The following is a 17,616-nucleotide window of genomic DNA, read 5'->3' as shown; positions in this document are numbered from 1 at the left end:
GCAAGTGTGTAAAGATGAGGGATTCTGCAGATTCAAGTAGTGGTGATGCTTTACAACAGATGATTGCTTTGTGATAGCAACAACAACATCAACAGTTGTTGTTACAACAGCAAATGCAAACTCGGCAGGAAGCAGAAATAATTGGTTCCTTAGTTGTGAATGCATTGCAGGCAATGGGACATGAATTGGAGTAGTTTAAGGGTCAAAATGTTTCGGCTTTCATCTGGTTGTATGAAGAAAAGATGTTGTTTCATGGGGTACTGCAATATGCATGGAGTCAATATTTCTCCCGTTTGGCCATGCATGCATTGCATGATTGGATTGATGAGTTACATAGAAGAGATGCTGATTGAACAGCTTTTAAGAAAGCTTTGAGAGAAGAGTTTTTCTTAGAAGATGTATGATTGGTAACTAAAAAGACATTTACAGATTGGATTGAAAAGCCCAATAAAGGATTGGCTGCTACAGCTTTGCTCCATGAATTTGAAAGTCGGTATGCGTAGTTGGATGCCGATGAGCAGCAATCATTAGAGAGTTAGAAAATTTATTTGTTTTTGAAGGCTGCAGATCCGGTCTTGTAGGAGAAGTTGACTGATCGTTTAGAAGATGCCTCTTTTGAAATGGGGCTGAAATCAGATTGGGCTAATGTAACTGAGGTAGTGCATATGTTGGTAAAAAGAGAGCAGATGAAATTAAGATGGGGTATAGGTTTTACACCTGCTAGTGCTCAGAAGGGGGCTGAAATTGTAGCCAAGGCGCCTGTGGCTATGGTAGAACAACCGGCTATACCTGTTGGTACGGCTCTTAAAGGTGATGCTGTGAATGAATTAATCAAAGGGCGTGTGTGATTTGAGGTTGAATTTGATAGAAATCTATGCAAAGGTTGAAAAGTTGAATGTTAAGGTAGAAGAGAAGGGTCGGGCAAGAGCCCAAAGACCGTACAAAGAAGGATACAAGAGGGGATGCATTTGGTGTAACAATTTATAGCATGAAAAGTAAGACTATATAGCCTACCATGAAGTGGAAGCGAAAGGGTTAGTCTTTTGGAAAGATGACAAAATACATGCAACAGAAACTGGTCTTCCAATAGAGCTGAATTTTGAAAATGGTAGCATGCAGAAGAGGTTGGAAGAGATGGCAGGCCCTGTAATCCCTGGAGCCGTTTGACCCGGACCACAGGAAGTTCCACACTCGGCGGCGAAGCTGCACTGCACAGGATGAGGAGAAGCACCAACACGAGGCGATGTACCAGGTAGTCGCTAGGAGGATCTGGTTAACCACCATGGCTCGGCTTGCTAGTGAGAGGCGAGCGGTGCTCCAGTAGGTCAGCTTCCTCCGAATAGAATTGAGGACTGGAAGAAACTGCTGGGCAGGAGTAATGTCGAGTCCCACTTGGAACCCTAGATAACGGACGGTCTGCCCTCTGCTTACCCATCTAAATCCCAAGTGGACGCCCCATTCCGTGCTAGAGTCCAAGTCTATGAGGAAACCAACTGACTTTCGCGAGTTAATTTTTGCTCCCATTGCAGAACAAAACACCTCAAGAGCCAGCCTCACTCTCTCCAACATCAACTCATCGTCCTCAATGTAGAGTGTTGTATCATCTGCATACTCTGAGTCTAGCAACTCAGTCTCCTCCCTCATGGGAAGTCAGAGGCCGTGTAATCCGCTCACCCGAGACCCGAGGAAATGGGACATTGCCCCTGCAAAGAGTAAGAACAGGTATGGGGCTAGGGAGCAGCCTTGTCGGACCGAGCTCTCCAGCTGAAACTCCTCCCCTCGCCTACCATCTATGAGAACCCTGCTGGTGGCCAATCTATAAAGTGCGGAGAACCTGTGAATCCAAGCTTGGAGGAAGCCCAACCTCACCATGGTGCCCTCTAGGAAATCCTAGTCCACCCTCTCATAAGCTTTCTCGAAATCCAAGAGTAGTACGACCAGTCTCTGCCCACTATGTTGAGCCCACTTTGTTGCCTCAAAGAATGTGAATACATTGTCGAGGATGCTCCTATCCTAGACAAAGCCCTTCTGTGTGTCATGGATAATGATTGGAAGTATGGGGCATAGTCGCCTACCAATCATCTTTGCCAGTGCCTTATAGGCCACTGACAATAAGGTGATTGGTCTCCACTGGGAAAGCTCCAACCTATCTCCCCCTTTGGGGAGAAGACTGATAAGGCTTGTTGAGAGACTCCCAAGCATCTGTCTTGAAGTGAAAATCTGGTGGAATGCCATTAGTAGGGGGTCCTTCACCACCTCCCAATAGGTAGTGAAGAAAGCCTTAGAGAGGCCATCCTCGCCCGAGCATTTTTGCCCGTCCTGTGTATGAAAGGCCTCCTCTAGTTCCTTCTCTGTGAAGGGGGCTAGGAGGGAGTGTCCCATCTCCTCTGTGACGAGGGACGGGATGTGATCCCAGACCTGCTGTCTACATCGCTGTCCTCTGGCTGAGGTTGTCTTCTGCTGGAACAGGCGCCTATAGTAATTGGTGGTAATCTCCATCACCTCGTTTGGACTAGAACGAGTACTCCCATGCTGATCTCGAAGGCTGCGTATCTGCTCTCTTGAGGTACGAGGCTGGTGCACTTGGAAAAACTCCCTACACATCGTGTCCCCTTTCTGTGCCCAGAAAGCTGCTAAGGTGTAGAAGGAGAACTCTGAGCGCCTGTCCTCAAGGCCAGCAATGGCTGCTCGCACGTGCACCTCTTGTGCATGGAAGATGGTATCCCTTGGTGTCTCCTGTAATAATCTTTGCTTGGCTACAAGGTCGCGCCGAAGTGCTCTCTCCTCCTCCTAGCTCTGCTGCCTGACCTGTATGGTTGCCTCTTGGCAGATACTGCTCGACTCTGCTAGGACCTCTGCAACCTCCTTTGCGATCTGGTCTCTCTTGCCCCACTGCCTGCTCCAAATCTGCTCAATATGTCTCATCACCTCCTCCCTCTTGTAGATCAAGTCCGGGATCCGACAGGATCGTGTGTCAAGGGCAGATGCTGGAGGATCAAGTGTCTGGAGAACCGGGCAATGATCGGACAACGTGGTGCCCACCAACTGCCCAATTTGGCCTCCGCGAGAGCATTCCCACTCTCCCACATAAAACTTGTCCAACCGCTCTAGCAAGACACCACCTAGCCGCCTGTATCCCTAAGAGAAATCCAGCTATCTCTCCCTCCTGTGGAAGGCAGAATCTCTCCACGCATCGCATGCTCCTACTGCCAGTAGGAAGACCTCCCATGCCTCCTGCTCCTTCCCAGTCATGCCCTGATAGTTTCAGACTCTCCCCTGCCGGTCTTCTAAAGCCTCTAGGTTGTTGAAGTCTCCTCCAATGATGATCCAAGAGTACACCTCTGGGAGTCCATCCGCGATCTCTACCCAGAATCTCTTGCGTGCCCTAACCTCAGTAGGGGTATAAACATTGAGGATTCCAAGGCATGAGTCCCCAATATCCAATCTAATCCATAGAACCCTCCCTGCCACTATTGTCCCGTGGTCTCATACACAGACAGTGAGACTTGGGCCAATAGAGGTGCGTATGCCTTCGCTTTTGCCGTGGGGACTGATGGCGTGCTCCCAGTAACTGTGTGAGTTGCCTGAGAGTACCTTCCCTACCCTCTGAACGTGGGTGGGAGTGAGCTTGGGCTCCTGTAGAAGTAAGATGTCAATCCGTCCGGCAAGGGCAGGCTGCAGCTCTTGTCGGACAATCAACTTCTTGGAACCACGTGCCCCACTATAGTGGAGGCTATTCACATTCCAGGATGCAAGGTGTAAACTCATGGGGAGACTTGTGATTGACCAAACAAGCATCTATTCGTCGGCGTGGAATTCGGCGTGGAAGCTGCAGACGAAGAAGAGGAACTATGAGACATGCAGTTATACTTCGCTGTCGGCCTGGATAGTGGACTCCATTCCCCCATGGTAGCCCTTGGTCGGCGGACCATGGGGGTGATGGATGCGCCTGGTGGTACCACTAGGGCATCAATCAACTAGGCTGAGAGTGAGACTCCGTACATTGGTAGAAACGGGCCGCCTGTGCCAGGGGCCACTCAATCACATCTATTGGGGCTCTCGACTGCGGGGGGGCTCAAAAGATAATGCTCAAATGAGGGACTTCGACCCTTGCCCACTAGTTGATGTCTATCATGCAACTCGGCCACTATTGGGAGAAAACTGACAGTCCACCTTCTCGCATCCACTGGGAAATGTGGTTTGCCACCTGGCTCTTCACCTACTCCTCTATCTGAGTCGTTGTCTAGCCTCCTGTGTGGGAGGTCTGATAGAAGATGGTGTAGTTTGGTCCATCCGGTGGTGCTAATAGATGGATCTTGCCGCTCCTAGCCTTGTGTACCACGAAGATTCCCACCTCTAGGGGTAGTGGGAAAACTCTGCGCTCTGCAACTCTCAAATAAGACCACGGCCCACTGCGAAAAAACTCCTGTGGTAGCAGCTGTGCCTGTCTCGAGTAAGTGTGGCGTGCGGCATGGATAGATGAATTGGTGGCTGTGTGAGGGAGGGGGGGCTAGATAGCCGATGGGTGGAGGATGTCGGCGTCTGGGGCTCCTCATCTCTTGTGGGAGGGGTGGGGATGGGTGGTGGAGGGGTCATCTGTACTAGCTGGGGATCGGGGGGGAGGGGGGGGGGAGGTGAGGATCGAGAGACGGTAGGGGGGTCAGAGGCACCCGGTGGGTGTGGAGGGAGTCCAGTATCTCTGGGGGACCGGGGGTGTAGGCTGGGGTTGAGGGAGGGGCCATGGGGAGGGGTGGGGAAGGGGGCTGTGGGTCCTCGGGTGAGGCAGCCTGTGACGCCTTTGTGGAGGGGTGGATGTGAAGATCTGTAGACTTGTCGAGCAGGGCGAGGAGAGGGGGGGGTTTCACATGGTGCTCTGTTGGGGGGGGGGGGGGGACACTCGCTCTCCAGCTCCCTGCTGTGGCTGTAGTCTGTGTCTGAGGAGCTCCCTGCGGCCCCCCCTGCCGTCTCCCTCTCTGTCATCTCTGTACTCGTGTGAAACCGTCCGCATCCGCCTGTGGGCCTGTCGGCGGAGCCGCTCTAACACCAAAGCGCGTGCACTCTACTGCTTGGTGCCCAAAGTCATGGCAGCGCAGACACTGCCCTGGCTACCCAGTCACAATGACCTGCTGCCTAAAGGAGTGTCCGCTTGCCTCAATCTTGTGAAACCAGCCTTCCTTCTTGGAATGGGTGGTGATAACCTGATTTAAGAGTTAATTACAACAACAAATAAATGCACATAAAATGCAATACACACTTTACCATAACATTCTTGGATAGTAGACTCCCTGTTGGCCCCAAAACTGGCGCCCCTTGCGGTATTTCTTTAGCTTTCATTCAATTGGAAGGAGTACAACTTGAGATTCTTCAATCTCCTCCTGCTAACCAATTGCTCTTGCTGTCATAAATGACCAGCAAGCCTTTTGGGTCATTTGCCCCTTGATTCACCCAAGACTTCTTCTCCAATTTGACCTTGGCTGGCCAAATGCTGCCCCAAATCAATTCGGGATGGGCTGGCTCCTGAAATCCCTTGATGATCTTCAATTATCAGCTTCTGGTTTCAATCCCTTGAGCCTTCAATCTTTGGCACAGATCCCAAGGTGGCTGCTAAACCCTAATTTCTGCTGTAAATTAGGGTTTACTGCAGAAATTACAGATCAGCCCACCAAAAATGGCTGAGATCTCCTCTGAATGTCTAAGAATTGCTGAGAATGGTTGAGCATAGGCTGAAGGAGATGAGAGAATGCTGTAGAGAGAGAAAATTCTGAGATTTGTCGCGAATAACTGATCAAAATCTGTTGCTGCCCTGCTGTACCAGCCCCAAACAGATGCACCAACAACAATAGGAGCATCAGAGACTGTGATCTTCAGGAGAAAGTGCATCAGTAGCAATTGCCAGCTTCCCAAGGTCAAGAATATGCAATCTCCTTCACCAAAATGGTCTCCAATGGCTGGGAAATGGCCCCAAAAGCTGGCAGCAATAGTCCAATACCTCTTTCCAATAGCTCCAAAATGAAAAAACGAGATTTCCCTCTCCCTTCAGCCCTATTTAGCTTTTTTCCCACTTGCATGGGAAAGTTTTGCCAAGTGGCAGCTTTCTTAATCCATTTTCAGCAATTTTCAGCCATTTAAATAATTTTCAGAATTAATTAATTCTAAAAATTAATTCAGCCCTTAATCCATGCCTAGAAAATTGACCTTGCCCATCCAAAAATTAATTGGCTAGGCCATTTGCAACCCAAAGTGGTCCCATGCATTAATTGACCCTTGGACAAGCATTAATCCATTAATTAATGCCTAGTCCCTAGTGTCACCACTGACACTTAATGGCCAATTAATGGTCCTAGGGGCAAACTGACACCAAAATTCACCTAGAATCTAACAAGTGTAACTTGTTACAACTTTTGCCTTTGACACTCATCTTTTTCACAGGGTCCTTCGGCCTTCAACTGTGAAAAAGTAGCTTGCACCCCACATGTGCATCTTTTAATTGCACATTTGATTAATCCTTTAATCAAATGTCAATTAAACATAAGCAAAGCATCAAATTTTCACGTCCTCGTGACATATCACCCCCTTGAAATCCTTGCAATTGTCCTCGATTGCACTGTAATGTGTCAAAGTAAACAATACTGCATTGGAATTTCCACAAGGCATCATAGTCAACGCAACATTGGCCACTATTGGCTAACTATCTCATATGCCCACATGTGCAACACATGTGCATCTTTTAATTGCACATTTGATTAATCCTTTAATCAAATGTCAATTAAACATAAGCAAAGCATCAAATTTTCACGTCTTCGTGACATATCACCCCCTTGAAATCCTTGCAATCGTCCTCGATTGCATTGTAATGTGTCAAAGTAAACAATACTGCATTGGAATTTCCACAAGGCATCATAGTCAACGCAACATTGGCCACTATTGGCTAACTATCTCATATGCCCACCATTTGCTGAAAATTTCCAGCTAGTATAAACATAGCATAAAGCTCAACAATAGTTCAGAACTGTTGCTAGAGACTCATCGGATGCATCCCAAACTCTTGTTTCTCAATAGTGCTGACTACATAACCATAGTAAAGCATAAACCAAGCCGAAACCATGGCTGAATTGTCAATAGCATTCAATACACATGCTGCTGCCCATAGAACCAGCTGAATACCATTGAAACTAATGATCATACACTGAAAACCAGCACTCAGTTATCAGTCTCTCATGACCATAACTTGATGCAAATGTACAGTTTCAGAGCTGCAGTGAAAACCGTACCCATCTGCATACATACCACAGTGAGTAGTACACTGAATAGTGACCTCATGGCAGACATACTGTTAGCACAGTACCTTGGATACATGCTGAATATATCCGAGATCCACTATACACGAGAGCAGTCCATTCCTGGAGGAGTGGAAGTGCTACCTCCCCCTAGAGTATTAGGTGGTACTCTGGACCCTTGCCCTGCTTAACTTGAAAGAGCCCGATCCAAAGTCGGCTCTAATTGAAAGGCATCAAGGTAAAGCTGCAACAACTGAAGATGGTATGCCAAGTCATCCTCTTCCATCCATTTAGCATCCATCGGTGAACAGTTGTGAAACTTCACTCAATAGCTTATGGAAGCTTTACCTTTGACCTTTTCTCTTTATGTACCAAAATCTGCTCGGATACCAATATCTCATTCAGCTCCTCTACATTGGACTGAATTTCAGCAGATACATCCTTAAGCACATCACCATAAAAAGGCCTCAACAAGCTCACATGAAAGGCATAGTATATCCGCTAGTGTAGAGGTAATTTCCATGATAGCCAGCGTTAAACGGAGCATTTGCATGACCAATACTTATTCCTTGAGCCCCAAAAGCACGACGGGGTACCGATGCTTGCCCATATGCGTGATTTTGCACACCAGGCATCATACCGATGCCGCCATACATCGGATTATGCATTCCATGAGCCATACTCGAGTGCATTGGGTTATGCAAGCCATGCATTGGTTGCTGAAAATTATGGGGAGGTGTGCCATACGTCGAAAAACCATAGGATTAGCATTCACATCATGAACTTGCATTTGCATTTCTTTCCCAACTGGCACCAACTGCTTTTGACCATGAGCATCTTTAGGAGCATCTTGAGAAGGCTTTGGCTTGTTCTTTGGTGCATCTGACTGTCCTGAAGTTCTAGAAGAGGATTTTCTCTTCTTGCCCTTGTTGTCCTTCGTAGGAGTGTTCAAAAACCGAGTAAACTGAGGATCTTTTGCCAATTCAGGAAAGATATTGGTTGCTGCCCTCATTCGATTCTTGAATGCATCATCGAATTCCATTTTCCCTTGTTGATCATCATCATCTTTCTGCATTGAGGGTCCAACATCTTGGCCTTCAACCACATTTTCAGCATGTTGTCCATGATTCGTGCCTTGTCCAAGATCAGGCATTGCGTTTCCTTCTTTCACATGTGAATGTGCATCATGAGAGGCATCATTACTACTTGATTGCATCCCAGTGTACGAAGACATCTTGTTGTAATTTCTCAGTTGAGCACAAAGATCAATACTAGCACAAAGCTCTGGCTTGCAATCAGGTGCCTCAGGCTCACCAAATCAAGAGATTTGATGTATCTCGGCAATGGAACCTTGAAACCAGACTTCCTTCTTGGAATGGGTGGTGATAACCTGATTTAAGAGTTAATTACAGCAATAAATAAATGCACATAAAATAAGATACACTCTTTACCATAACATTCTTGGACAGTAGACTCCCTGTTGGCCCCAAAACTGGCGCCTCTTGTGGTATTTCTTTAGCTTTCATTCAATTGGAAGGAGTACAACTTGAGATTCTTCAATCTCCTCCTGCTAACCAATTGCTCTTGCTGTCATAAATGACCAGCAAGCCTTTTGGGTCATTTGCCCCTTGATTCACCCAGGACTTCTTCTCCAATTTGACCCTTGGCTGGCCAAATGTTGCCCCAAATCAATTTGGGATGGGTTGGCTCCTGAAATCCCTTGATGATCTTCAATTATCAGTTGCTGGTTCAATCTCTGGCACGGATCCCAAGGTGGCTGTTAAACCCTAATTTCTGCGGTAAATCTGGGTTTACTGCAGAAATTACAGATCAGCCCACCAAAAATGGCTGAGATCTCCTCTGAATGGCTAAGAATAGCTGAGAATGGCTGAGCATAGGCTGAAGGAGATGAGAGAATGTTGTAGAGAGAGAAAATTCTAAGATTTGTCGTGAAGAACTGATCAAAATCTGCTGCTGCCCTGCTGTACCAGCCCCAAACAAATGCATCAACAATAATAGGAGCATCAGAGATTGTGATCTTCAGGAGAAAGTGCATCAGCAGCAATTGCCAGCTTCCCAAGGTCAAGAATATGCAATCTCCATCACCAAAATGGTCTCCAATGGCTGGGAAATGGCCCCAAAAGCTGGCAGCAATAGTCCAACACCTCTTTCCAACAGCTCCAAAATGAAAAAACGAGATTTCCCTCTCCCTTCGGCCCTATTTAGCCTTTCCTCCACTTGCATGGAAAAGTTTTGCCAAGTGGCAGCTTTCTTAATCCATTTTCAGCAATTTCCAGCCATTTAATTAATTTTCAGAATTAATTAATTTTGAAAATTAATTCAACCCTTAATCCTTGCCCAAAAAATTGACCTTGCCCATCCAAAAATTAATTGGCTAGGCCATTTGCAACCCAAAGTGGTCCCATGCATTAATTGACCCTTGGACAAGCATTAATCCATTAATTAATGCCTAGTCCTTAGTGTCACCACTGACACTTAATGGCCAATTAATGGTCCTAGGGGCAAACTGACACCAAAATTCACCTATAATCTGACAAGTGTAACTTGTTACAACTTTTGCCTTTGACACTCGTCTTTTTCACAGGGTCCTTCGGCCTTCAACTGTGAAAAAGTAGCTTGCACCCCACATGTGCAACACATGTGCATCTTTTAATTGCACATTTGATTAATCCTTTAATCAAATGTCAATTAAACATAAGCAAAGCATCAAATTTTCACGTCCTCGTGACACTTGTCTATATACTTCCGCATTCATTGTACTCTGACATGGTATCAGAGCAACATAGAAGGGCTGATTGATCGTGGGCAGACCTGATTAGGAGGATTCTTCATGACAAAAGTTTGAGTTTTCAGCCTTTGGAGGATGTGGTGAACAAGCTGTGTGCAGAGAAGGCACGAAGTTGCTGTTTTTTGCAGACCCTTGCTGTTTGTGAAGTAGGAAAGATTGTGTTTTCAGCCTTTTGCTGCAGATTTTTGAGTTTTCATCACCTTTAGCTCTGGTGGGTGAAATTCTTTGAGGATGAGCGGAGGAAGCCCTAGCAAGCACTAGCACCATGCGTGTAGTTAGAGGGGGACTGCCCTTGTTTTTGCGTGAGTCATTCTATTTACAATGTTGACTGAAATTAATGCAGAGTTTCAGGCTATTATGGACTGCAAGGTCCTCATGTTGTCAGCTCTTACTTCAGATCAAAAGCTTGATGGGAAGAATTACTGCATTTGGCGTGTAATGATGTTTGCCATCTTGGAGTCTTATGATTTCGCAGAGCTTGCGACGAGGCTATAGACCATCCTACAACTCGCTAAGATTTCTTCAGATGAGCAAGCCGAGTTGATGAAGGTATAGGCGCATTGGGATAAATTGAATGTCAACATCCGTTCTTTCCTCTTTCTCTCTTGCACTCTAGCTATCATTGCTCACATCGAGCAGTTAACTGTGGCTCTTGGGGCATATGGATGGAGCCTGATTAGATGTACAATTAGATGATCGTAATGAAGCGGGTGTCTGTGGAGGTTTAGATGAGAACTTTTGAGTCCCAACAAGTCTTCTTCTATGTAGGAGCACGTTAATAAGCTTTGGCAATTGCAGATATAGGTCCAAAACATAGGAAGGTGATTACCTTGAAGGACATGGCAATAACTCTTCTTTCTCAATTACCACCCGGATTCAGTGCATTTTACTCCCCCTTGATTGCTTTAGGGTGAACAAAGACTCTTTGTTGTTTGGGAAGAGTTGGTTCCTATGGCTTTGGACCAGGAGGAGCAATTGAAAGGACAGAATGCTTCCAAATCGAAGGCATTGATAAGTCAGTCTTCTTAGAATAAGGGGAAGGACCAAAAGGAGGAGGACAAATTGAAGAAGGACAAAAAGAAGGATCCCACTTGTCGCATTTATGGTAAGAAAGGTCATTGGAAGAAGGATCACTCCGACAAGGAGAAGAGGGAGAAGTCTTCAAAGGATTCAGGATTAGTGGCTGCTTTCTCATCGGATGCTTTCCTCCACTTGGAGGTAATGGAGGCATTGATCCCTAGGGCTTCTAATGTTCCGTTGATGTCCCACATCCTTGTGAGTGGATTCTTGATAGTGGTGGCTCTTGACACATGATTCCTTTTGCAGCAAATGTTGCACATTTGCAGCCTTTGCATGGACAAAATCTCATCGGCAATAGCTCTTTTGTCCCTATTTAAGGGCGGGGTAATATGTAGCTTATTCTAGATGGGCAAGGCGATGCTCATACTTCAGAGGTGCTTTATGTGCCAGGCTTGGGTTACCGTTTGCTTTCAATACACAAGATTTGTACCCTTGGTCTCTTGGTTGAGTTTGATGAAGATTTCTTTCACATTCTTGATCGTGGATTGAGATAGGTGCTTACTTCCGGTCATGAGGAGAATGGAGTCTACAAGCTCAAGTCTTCTTTACCCTTGACCTCTCTTCTTCTTACCTCTCAAACACAGTCCGGGCTTTGGCATGCTCGGTTTTGCCACCTAAATTATGATTACCTTTGGAAGGCTTCTAGGGGACAACTTGTTTGTGGACATTGTGGTGAGCCAACAGTTGTGTGTATCTTGCATTGGTAGGAAACAACATCGTGATACCATTCCAAACAAGGCTTTGGGGTGGTCTATAGCACCCTTGGAGCTTGTATCTATAGATCTATGTGGACCTATGAGGTCCGCATCCCTTAATGGGAGCTTGTATTTCATGTTGATTGTGGACGATTTTAGTAGAATGACACGGGCTTATTTTTTGTAGTTGAAGTTAGAGGTGTTCTTCCACTTCAAGAATTGGTTGCTCTTTGAGGAGAATCGATCGGTGGCGGGCCGGAAACTAGAGACATTATGATTGGATGAGGGTGGAGAATTTGTTTCTAATGAGCTTGCTAGGCTAGGTTTCATGTAGATTGTGGTATCCACCACTAGGAGTTTGCAAATACAAACACACTTCAAGAGAATGGCATATTAGAGCAGAAGAACCGAAGTGTGATTGAGATGGCTCGCACCATGACGGAGCATAGACAATCACCTAAGTGTCTTTGGGCCGAGGTTGTGGCTGCACTCCACATCCTTAATCAATCCCCCACTTTGGCTGTTGTTGGTATAACACCCTATGAGGCGTATTTTGGATCTAAGCTTGATATATCTTATTTTAGGGTTTTTGGGTGTGATGCCTATGTCCACATCTCGAAGACACAACGAGATAAATTTGAAGCGGCTTCTTGAAGACAAGTGTTTGTAGGCTATAGCTCATAGTCCCAAGGTTACCAGATGTTCGATTCTCGGAAGTTCCAGCCGCAAAGGGAAAAGAGGAGCACCTCGTGCTTGGAGATCCAGGAGATAGTTGGGTGCCAACGATAGTACCTTTGGAGCTCATGCCTTGTGGAAATACTTCATCTTCGAATTAGGATACTACTTCCCTACTAGCTTCCCCTCGTGCACCACCGTTGATAGATATACTAGAGACTTTAGTAGATGGTGCACATAGAGGAGAGATCTAGCGTCCTCCTCGTTGGGCACGAGACACACTCCTTGATTCAGGGATTGAGGGAGTCCTTGAGGAGTGGCAATCATAGGATGGAGCGTGGTGGTCTCGAAGGAACCAGGCACATGCTACCAAGCTTGTTTGTACTAACTATTGTTTGATGACTTGTGCCATACAAGATAGGGAGCCTACCTTTGTGAAGGAGGCTTTGTTGTCACAACATTGGAAGAAGATAATGGAGTAGGAGTTGGATGCTATTGAGCGGAATGGCACTTGGGATCTTGTGCCTCTTGGCTTGCCCTTCATAGGAAGGTGATTGCTGTAAAATGGGTCTTCAAGACCAAATATCATAGTGATGGTACTCTAGATAAGGACTAGGCGCAGCTCGTTGCCAAGGGCTTCGCATAGCGGCTAGGGGTGGATTTCCATGAGACCTTTGCACCTAAGCTTGGATGGCTACCATTGGAGCTGTTCTTGCCTTAGCTAGCTATAGGGGATGGCGAGTTTATCAGGTTGATGTGAACTTTGCCTTCCTCAATGGCGATTTGAAGGAGGAGATCTATGTTGAGCAACCTCTTGGCTTTTCTTCATCAGATAGACAGGTGTACAGCTTGAAGAAGGCTCTTTATGGCCTCAAACAAGCGCCACGTGCTTGGAACAAGAATATTGACTTGTTCCTCTAAGGATCATTGGGGTATCGATGTTCCTCTTCCGATCCCCAGTTGTATGTCCACACTGTAGCTTGAGGACACATGTTGTTTGTGCTTTATGTGGATGATCTTATTTTGACAGGTGACCATGCCCAAAAGGTCAAGGAGACTAAAGCGACACTAGATGTAGTGTTTGAGATGACGGATATGGACCTTCTTTATTTCTTTTTAGGCCATAAGATTTACCAAACTTTGAGGAGGATTTTCATCTCCTAGCAGTGGTATGTGCAGGAGCTTTTTGGCCACGTTTGAGATGGAGGGATGTAAGGCCATTTCTACTCCTATGGATCTAAACTGGAAGGCTTCAGCCCATGCAGATTCTTCGGTAGTGGATGCTACCTGCTACGGGTAGTTAATTGGGTCCTTGATTTGGCTTCTTAACACTCGGGTTGATTTGTGCTTTCTTATAGGTGTGTTGGCGAGGTTCATGAGTGAACCCAAGATGGTACATGGACAGTTGTTGTGTGGATTTTGTGGTTCCTAAGGGGGACCCCACCCCTGGTCTTGGTATTCATTATTCATCAGGTACTTGAGATTTCCCTTTGGTGCTTACAGGTTGGATGGGTTCAAATTGGGCAAGAGATATTGACCACTGGAGGTCAACGACAGGATATTGTTTTACTTTGGGTGTAGGAGTTATCTCGTGGAGTAGCAAGAAGCAGCCCACTATTGCCCTTGCTTCAATAGAGGCAAAGTACATAGCAACGTCTTCTACCACATGTGAGACGGTATGGCTTCGGAGGTTACTAGGTGAGCTTCAAACAAGTCCTACAACACTTCATTGTGACAATGAAAGTTGCATTGCTTTGGTATGAAACCCAGTGTTTCATGCTAGGTCGACACACATTGAGATTCAATACCATTTCATTCGGGAGAAGATCTTGGATGTGACCATTGATGTGGTTTAGGAGGATAATCTTGAAGATTTGTTTACAAAGGTGCTTCCTCAGCTTCTTCTACGACAACACTCCAAATCCATGAACCTTATGCTGTGTCCAGGATTTGAGAGGGGGTGTTAAGGGTTTATTCATCCCTTGGAGTAGCATTTCTTAGGTTGGTGCAATCAGAGTTCTTGGAGGTACTCTCTTGGAGGGCATTATTCATTATTCCTGTCAGTCAGTGGGCATTTTCAGTGGACACAGTGTACAGGCAGTTTGTCAAGCAGGCAATGGTGCCATGTGGCAGCTACAGGACTGATCACTAATTATTTTATTAATTTAGGTTATAGTCAGCAATTTTCTGATCAGGTCCTCTAGTTTTTGCTGGCCAACTGCATTATTTTATTGCATTCTTTTCTCCTATTTTGGCACCCTTGCCAGCCTGCCCCACACACTTGTTTTCCAGGTGCTGGTTGGAGAGATTCGGCTCGAGGAGATGTGTCTACTCTCTTCCTTTCTTTCATGTTCATTTTCTTTTAGTCTTGTCTATACTCTTCCACATTCGTTGTACTTTGACACCTTTCAGAGGTGCACGAACTTAAAGATGTAGTTGTGGATTCTTGGTCCTTGTTTTAGAGGGGGATTCCCAAGATCATGAGGAGCTCTTTCAAGGATTATAGTCTTTGTTGATTTTTGGCAAGTTATGGTGCCTTCAATAGCTCTTTGCTATTGTCTCCTCCCCCATTTCTGACTAGACCTCACTAGAGTGATTTGTTTGAGGCCTCTCCACTCCTATTGGCCTATGGTGGCCTCTCGTTTGATCGGGCTTTCATCTAGCGAGGGAGTTATACTCTTTGGTAGGTTTTCATCATTGATGGACTTCATTGATTGTGGCAGTCTTTTTGCCACCCTCAAATCCATTTCATCTCCTTTGGCCTTGTGCCACATTGAGGATTTGAGAGGGGGTGTTCAGAGATGTGTGTCCATGTCTTCTCTTTGTATGGGCATCTCTTGTTTGTGACCCTTAGTCCTAGTGAGGCTTAGTCTTTGCTCATTATTTCTTCATCCCTCCTAGGCATTTAGGTGGAGGTAGTTCTTGTTAGTGCCACTCTCTCAGCCTATGTAGATGCTCATGATTGGCAGCATCCTTGGGCAGCCTGTTTTCCTCTTTTGGGCCGGCATTTGAGTCACATGGGGCATGGGCAGGGCGGACATTCTCAGCATGGGCAGGCAGACTTTGGTGGCCTTATTGGGTCTGGCAGCAGTTTTGACTGGTCTGCCCTACATTCAATGCAGGTTGGCCACCAGCAGGTCGTCACATTTCAGGCTTGGGCTATTTATTAATTAACTCCCAACTGCACTGCATTGCATCACATTGATTCCAGCCTCTCTCATCACATTGTCATCACCTGCTGGCTCTGTCTGGCGTCCTTACTGATGCCTAGCAGCTTCTGTCAGTTCTTGATTTGTTTTCTTAAGCCTTGGGCAGATAAGAAATGTGTCTTATAGGTAGGAAACATTTCAGAAATGCTAGGTACATTTCGTATTTTAGGAAACAGGTTTCTATGCAACTATGTCGGTGGCCTTATCCTATCAGTATGGTGGTCTCAATTCAGTTGGATTATTTTGCACCTAAACTAGAGCTCTATGTGGAGGATCTAAACTTCAATGGGAATTTTATTTGATGTTAAGAGGGCATTTGGTGTGATTTTACTTGAGTGATGGTGATTGCTGGGGATATATGGTCTATTCATGATGCGCCTTCCATAGGGCATTGTGGGGAGGGACATACCTTGGAGAAGTTAACTAGGCATTTCTTTTGGTCCAAGATGAAACAAGATGTCCGTGTGAAGCATTATGAGTATAGACTTGTCACTTCAAAATCTAATACAGGCAAGTCAGCAGAGAAGTTGGTCCGATGGCGGTTTCGAAGCTACCTTGGAGGCCACCTTGGACTTTGTCGTCTATGGCAGTCTTCAATGGTTGTGGATCTGTTTGTGTTATCAACAAAGGTTTCTAAACATAGAGCATGTCACTGACAACATTACAAGCACCCAGATACCTTAACTCGATGTGGAATCACATTCTAGTGATTCAGATGAGCTTAGGAAAATCATGATAGAGACCTGTAGAATAATAAGGACATACTTGCTTCAATAAGGAGTTCCACTTGCATGACTCAGGCTAAAAAGAAAGAGACGAAAGATTTGAGTTGTAACTTGATCCCCAGCTTACTCAGTCATATAACAATTTTCCTTAGCTGGTGTTATGGTGGCCTTTAACCTCCTAGTGCAGTGTGAAATCAATAATGCTTAGATGTAGTGGTTCTAAAGATGTGTAACTGGCTTTTACAGTGGGTCCTTTCATCAAAGTATATGAACTTTCCTTACCCTGTGGCCCTTACACTTCTGCACATGGTGTTTTCATCAGTTCTCTGCTTCTTCGTTGTCAAGATCCTAAAGGTAATATTGATTGTCAAGTGCTTGTTTGATAAATGAACATTACTCTTGCATTTTGGATGGATAATGATTGTTGTTGTTGTTTTAGAAAAAAATAAAAAAATAAAATTTAAAGGGTGAATTTCTCTCACCTGTCATTGGAGTGACTATCTGGTCCTTAGACTTGTGTATGTGTGAAAGTCTCATGATCATCTTGTCTTTGTACATTTGGCAGATTGTGAAGTTGAAAGGGGGCATAACTTTTGATATGTAAGTTTTCAAGGCTTAAGCTCCTGTTTTTGTTGGCTAATGTTTTGTCCCCTGTGAGCTTTCCTTTTTGGTGGATAGATCACTTATATGTTCAATATGTGTTGACTCATGTGCCAGGGGCCTAATGCATGGATGAATACTGTTTAACAGATGGCTAGACTCCACATTTCTGAGTCTGATTTGGTTGGAACATCCAACCCGCAATTTAATAGATAGAGAAGTTAGTCACCATCCAAATGTTAATTTGTGCAGGAAACCCTTGTCCAGTCGTGTGTATTTGGGAGTAAGTTTCAGAGGCCCGCCTGTAAGATGTGTCGTGTGAAAAAATTTAGGATCTCTGTATATATCAAACGTGGTTGTCAATAGAGGAATGAGGACCAGGTCTGATGTGGTTTTTGAGTGACTTGCAACAATATTGAGACGTTGAAGGGAGGGAAATAGTCACCCGCATGAGTGCCTTGCAGACAGTGACTGTCATTACCGATATTTTGGGAACTCAGACAGAGCAAGATCATACAATTGTGTGGCATAGCATCGAATCCAACA

The 17,616-nt window shown here is 45.5% G+C and overlaps 1 protein-coding gene across 9 annotated transcripts in view; it reads left to right on the top strand.

Moving 5' to 3' along the window:
* Window positions 1–17,616, top strand: part of LOC148026159 (putative sugar phosphate/phosphate translocator At3g14410) — a 140,712-nt gene that overhangs the window by 19,900 nt on the left and 103,196 nt on the right. For 8 of the 9 annotated variants that reach the window (XR_015693194.1, XR_015693192.1, XR_015693195.1 and 5 more), the window contains 2 exons: window positions 16,717–16,824; window positions 17,036–17,070. Coding sequence is in view for 5 of the 9 variants with exons in the window: in XM_087693439.1 (XP_087549565.1) it covers window positions 16,717–16,824; window positions 17,036–17,070 (143 nt within the window). In the remaining 4 variants the exon portion in view is untranslated. The remainder of the gene's footprint in view (window positions 1–16,716; window positions 16,825–17,035; window positions 17,071–17,616) is intronic. The other variant, XM_087693441.1, reaches the window with a different exon arrangement.

This window comes from Lygodium microphyllum, chromosome 14 (assembly GCF_053477565.2).
Source record: "Lygodium microphyllum isolate KBCC chromosome 14, Lygodium_microphyllum_v1.1.10, whole genome shotgun sequence".
Taxonomy (NCBI): Eukaryota; Viridiplantae; Streptophyta; class Polypodiopsida; order Schizaeales; family Lygodiaceae; genus Lygodium; species Lygodium microphyllum.
This window is presented reverse-complemented; position numbering and strand designations above follow the sequence as displayed.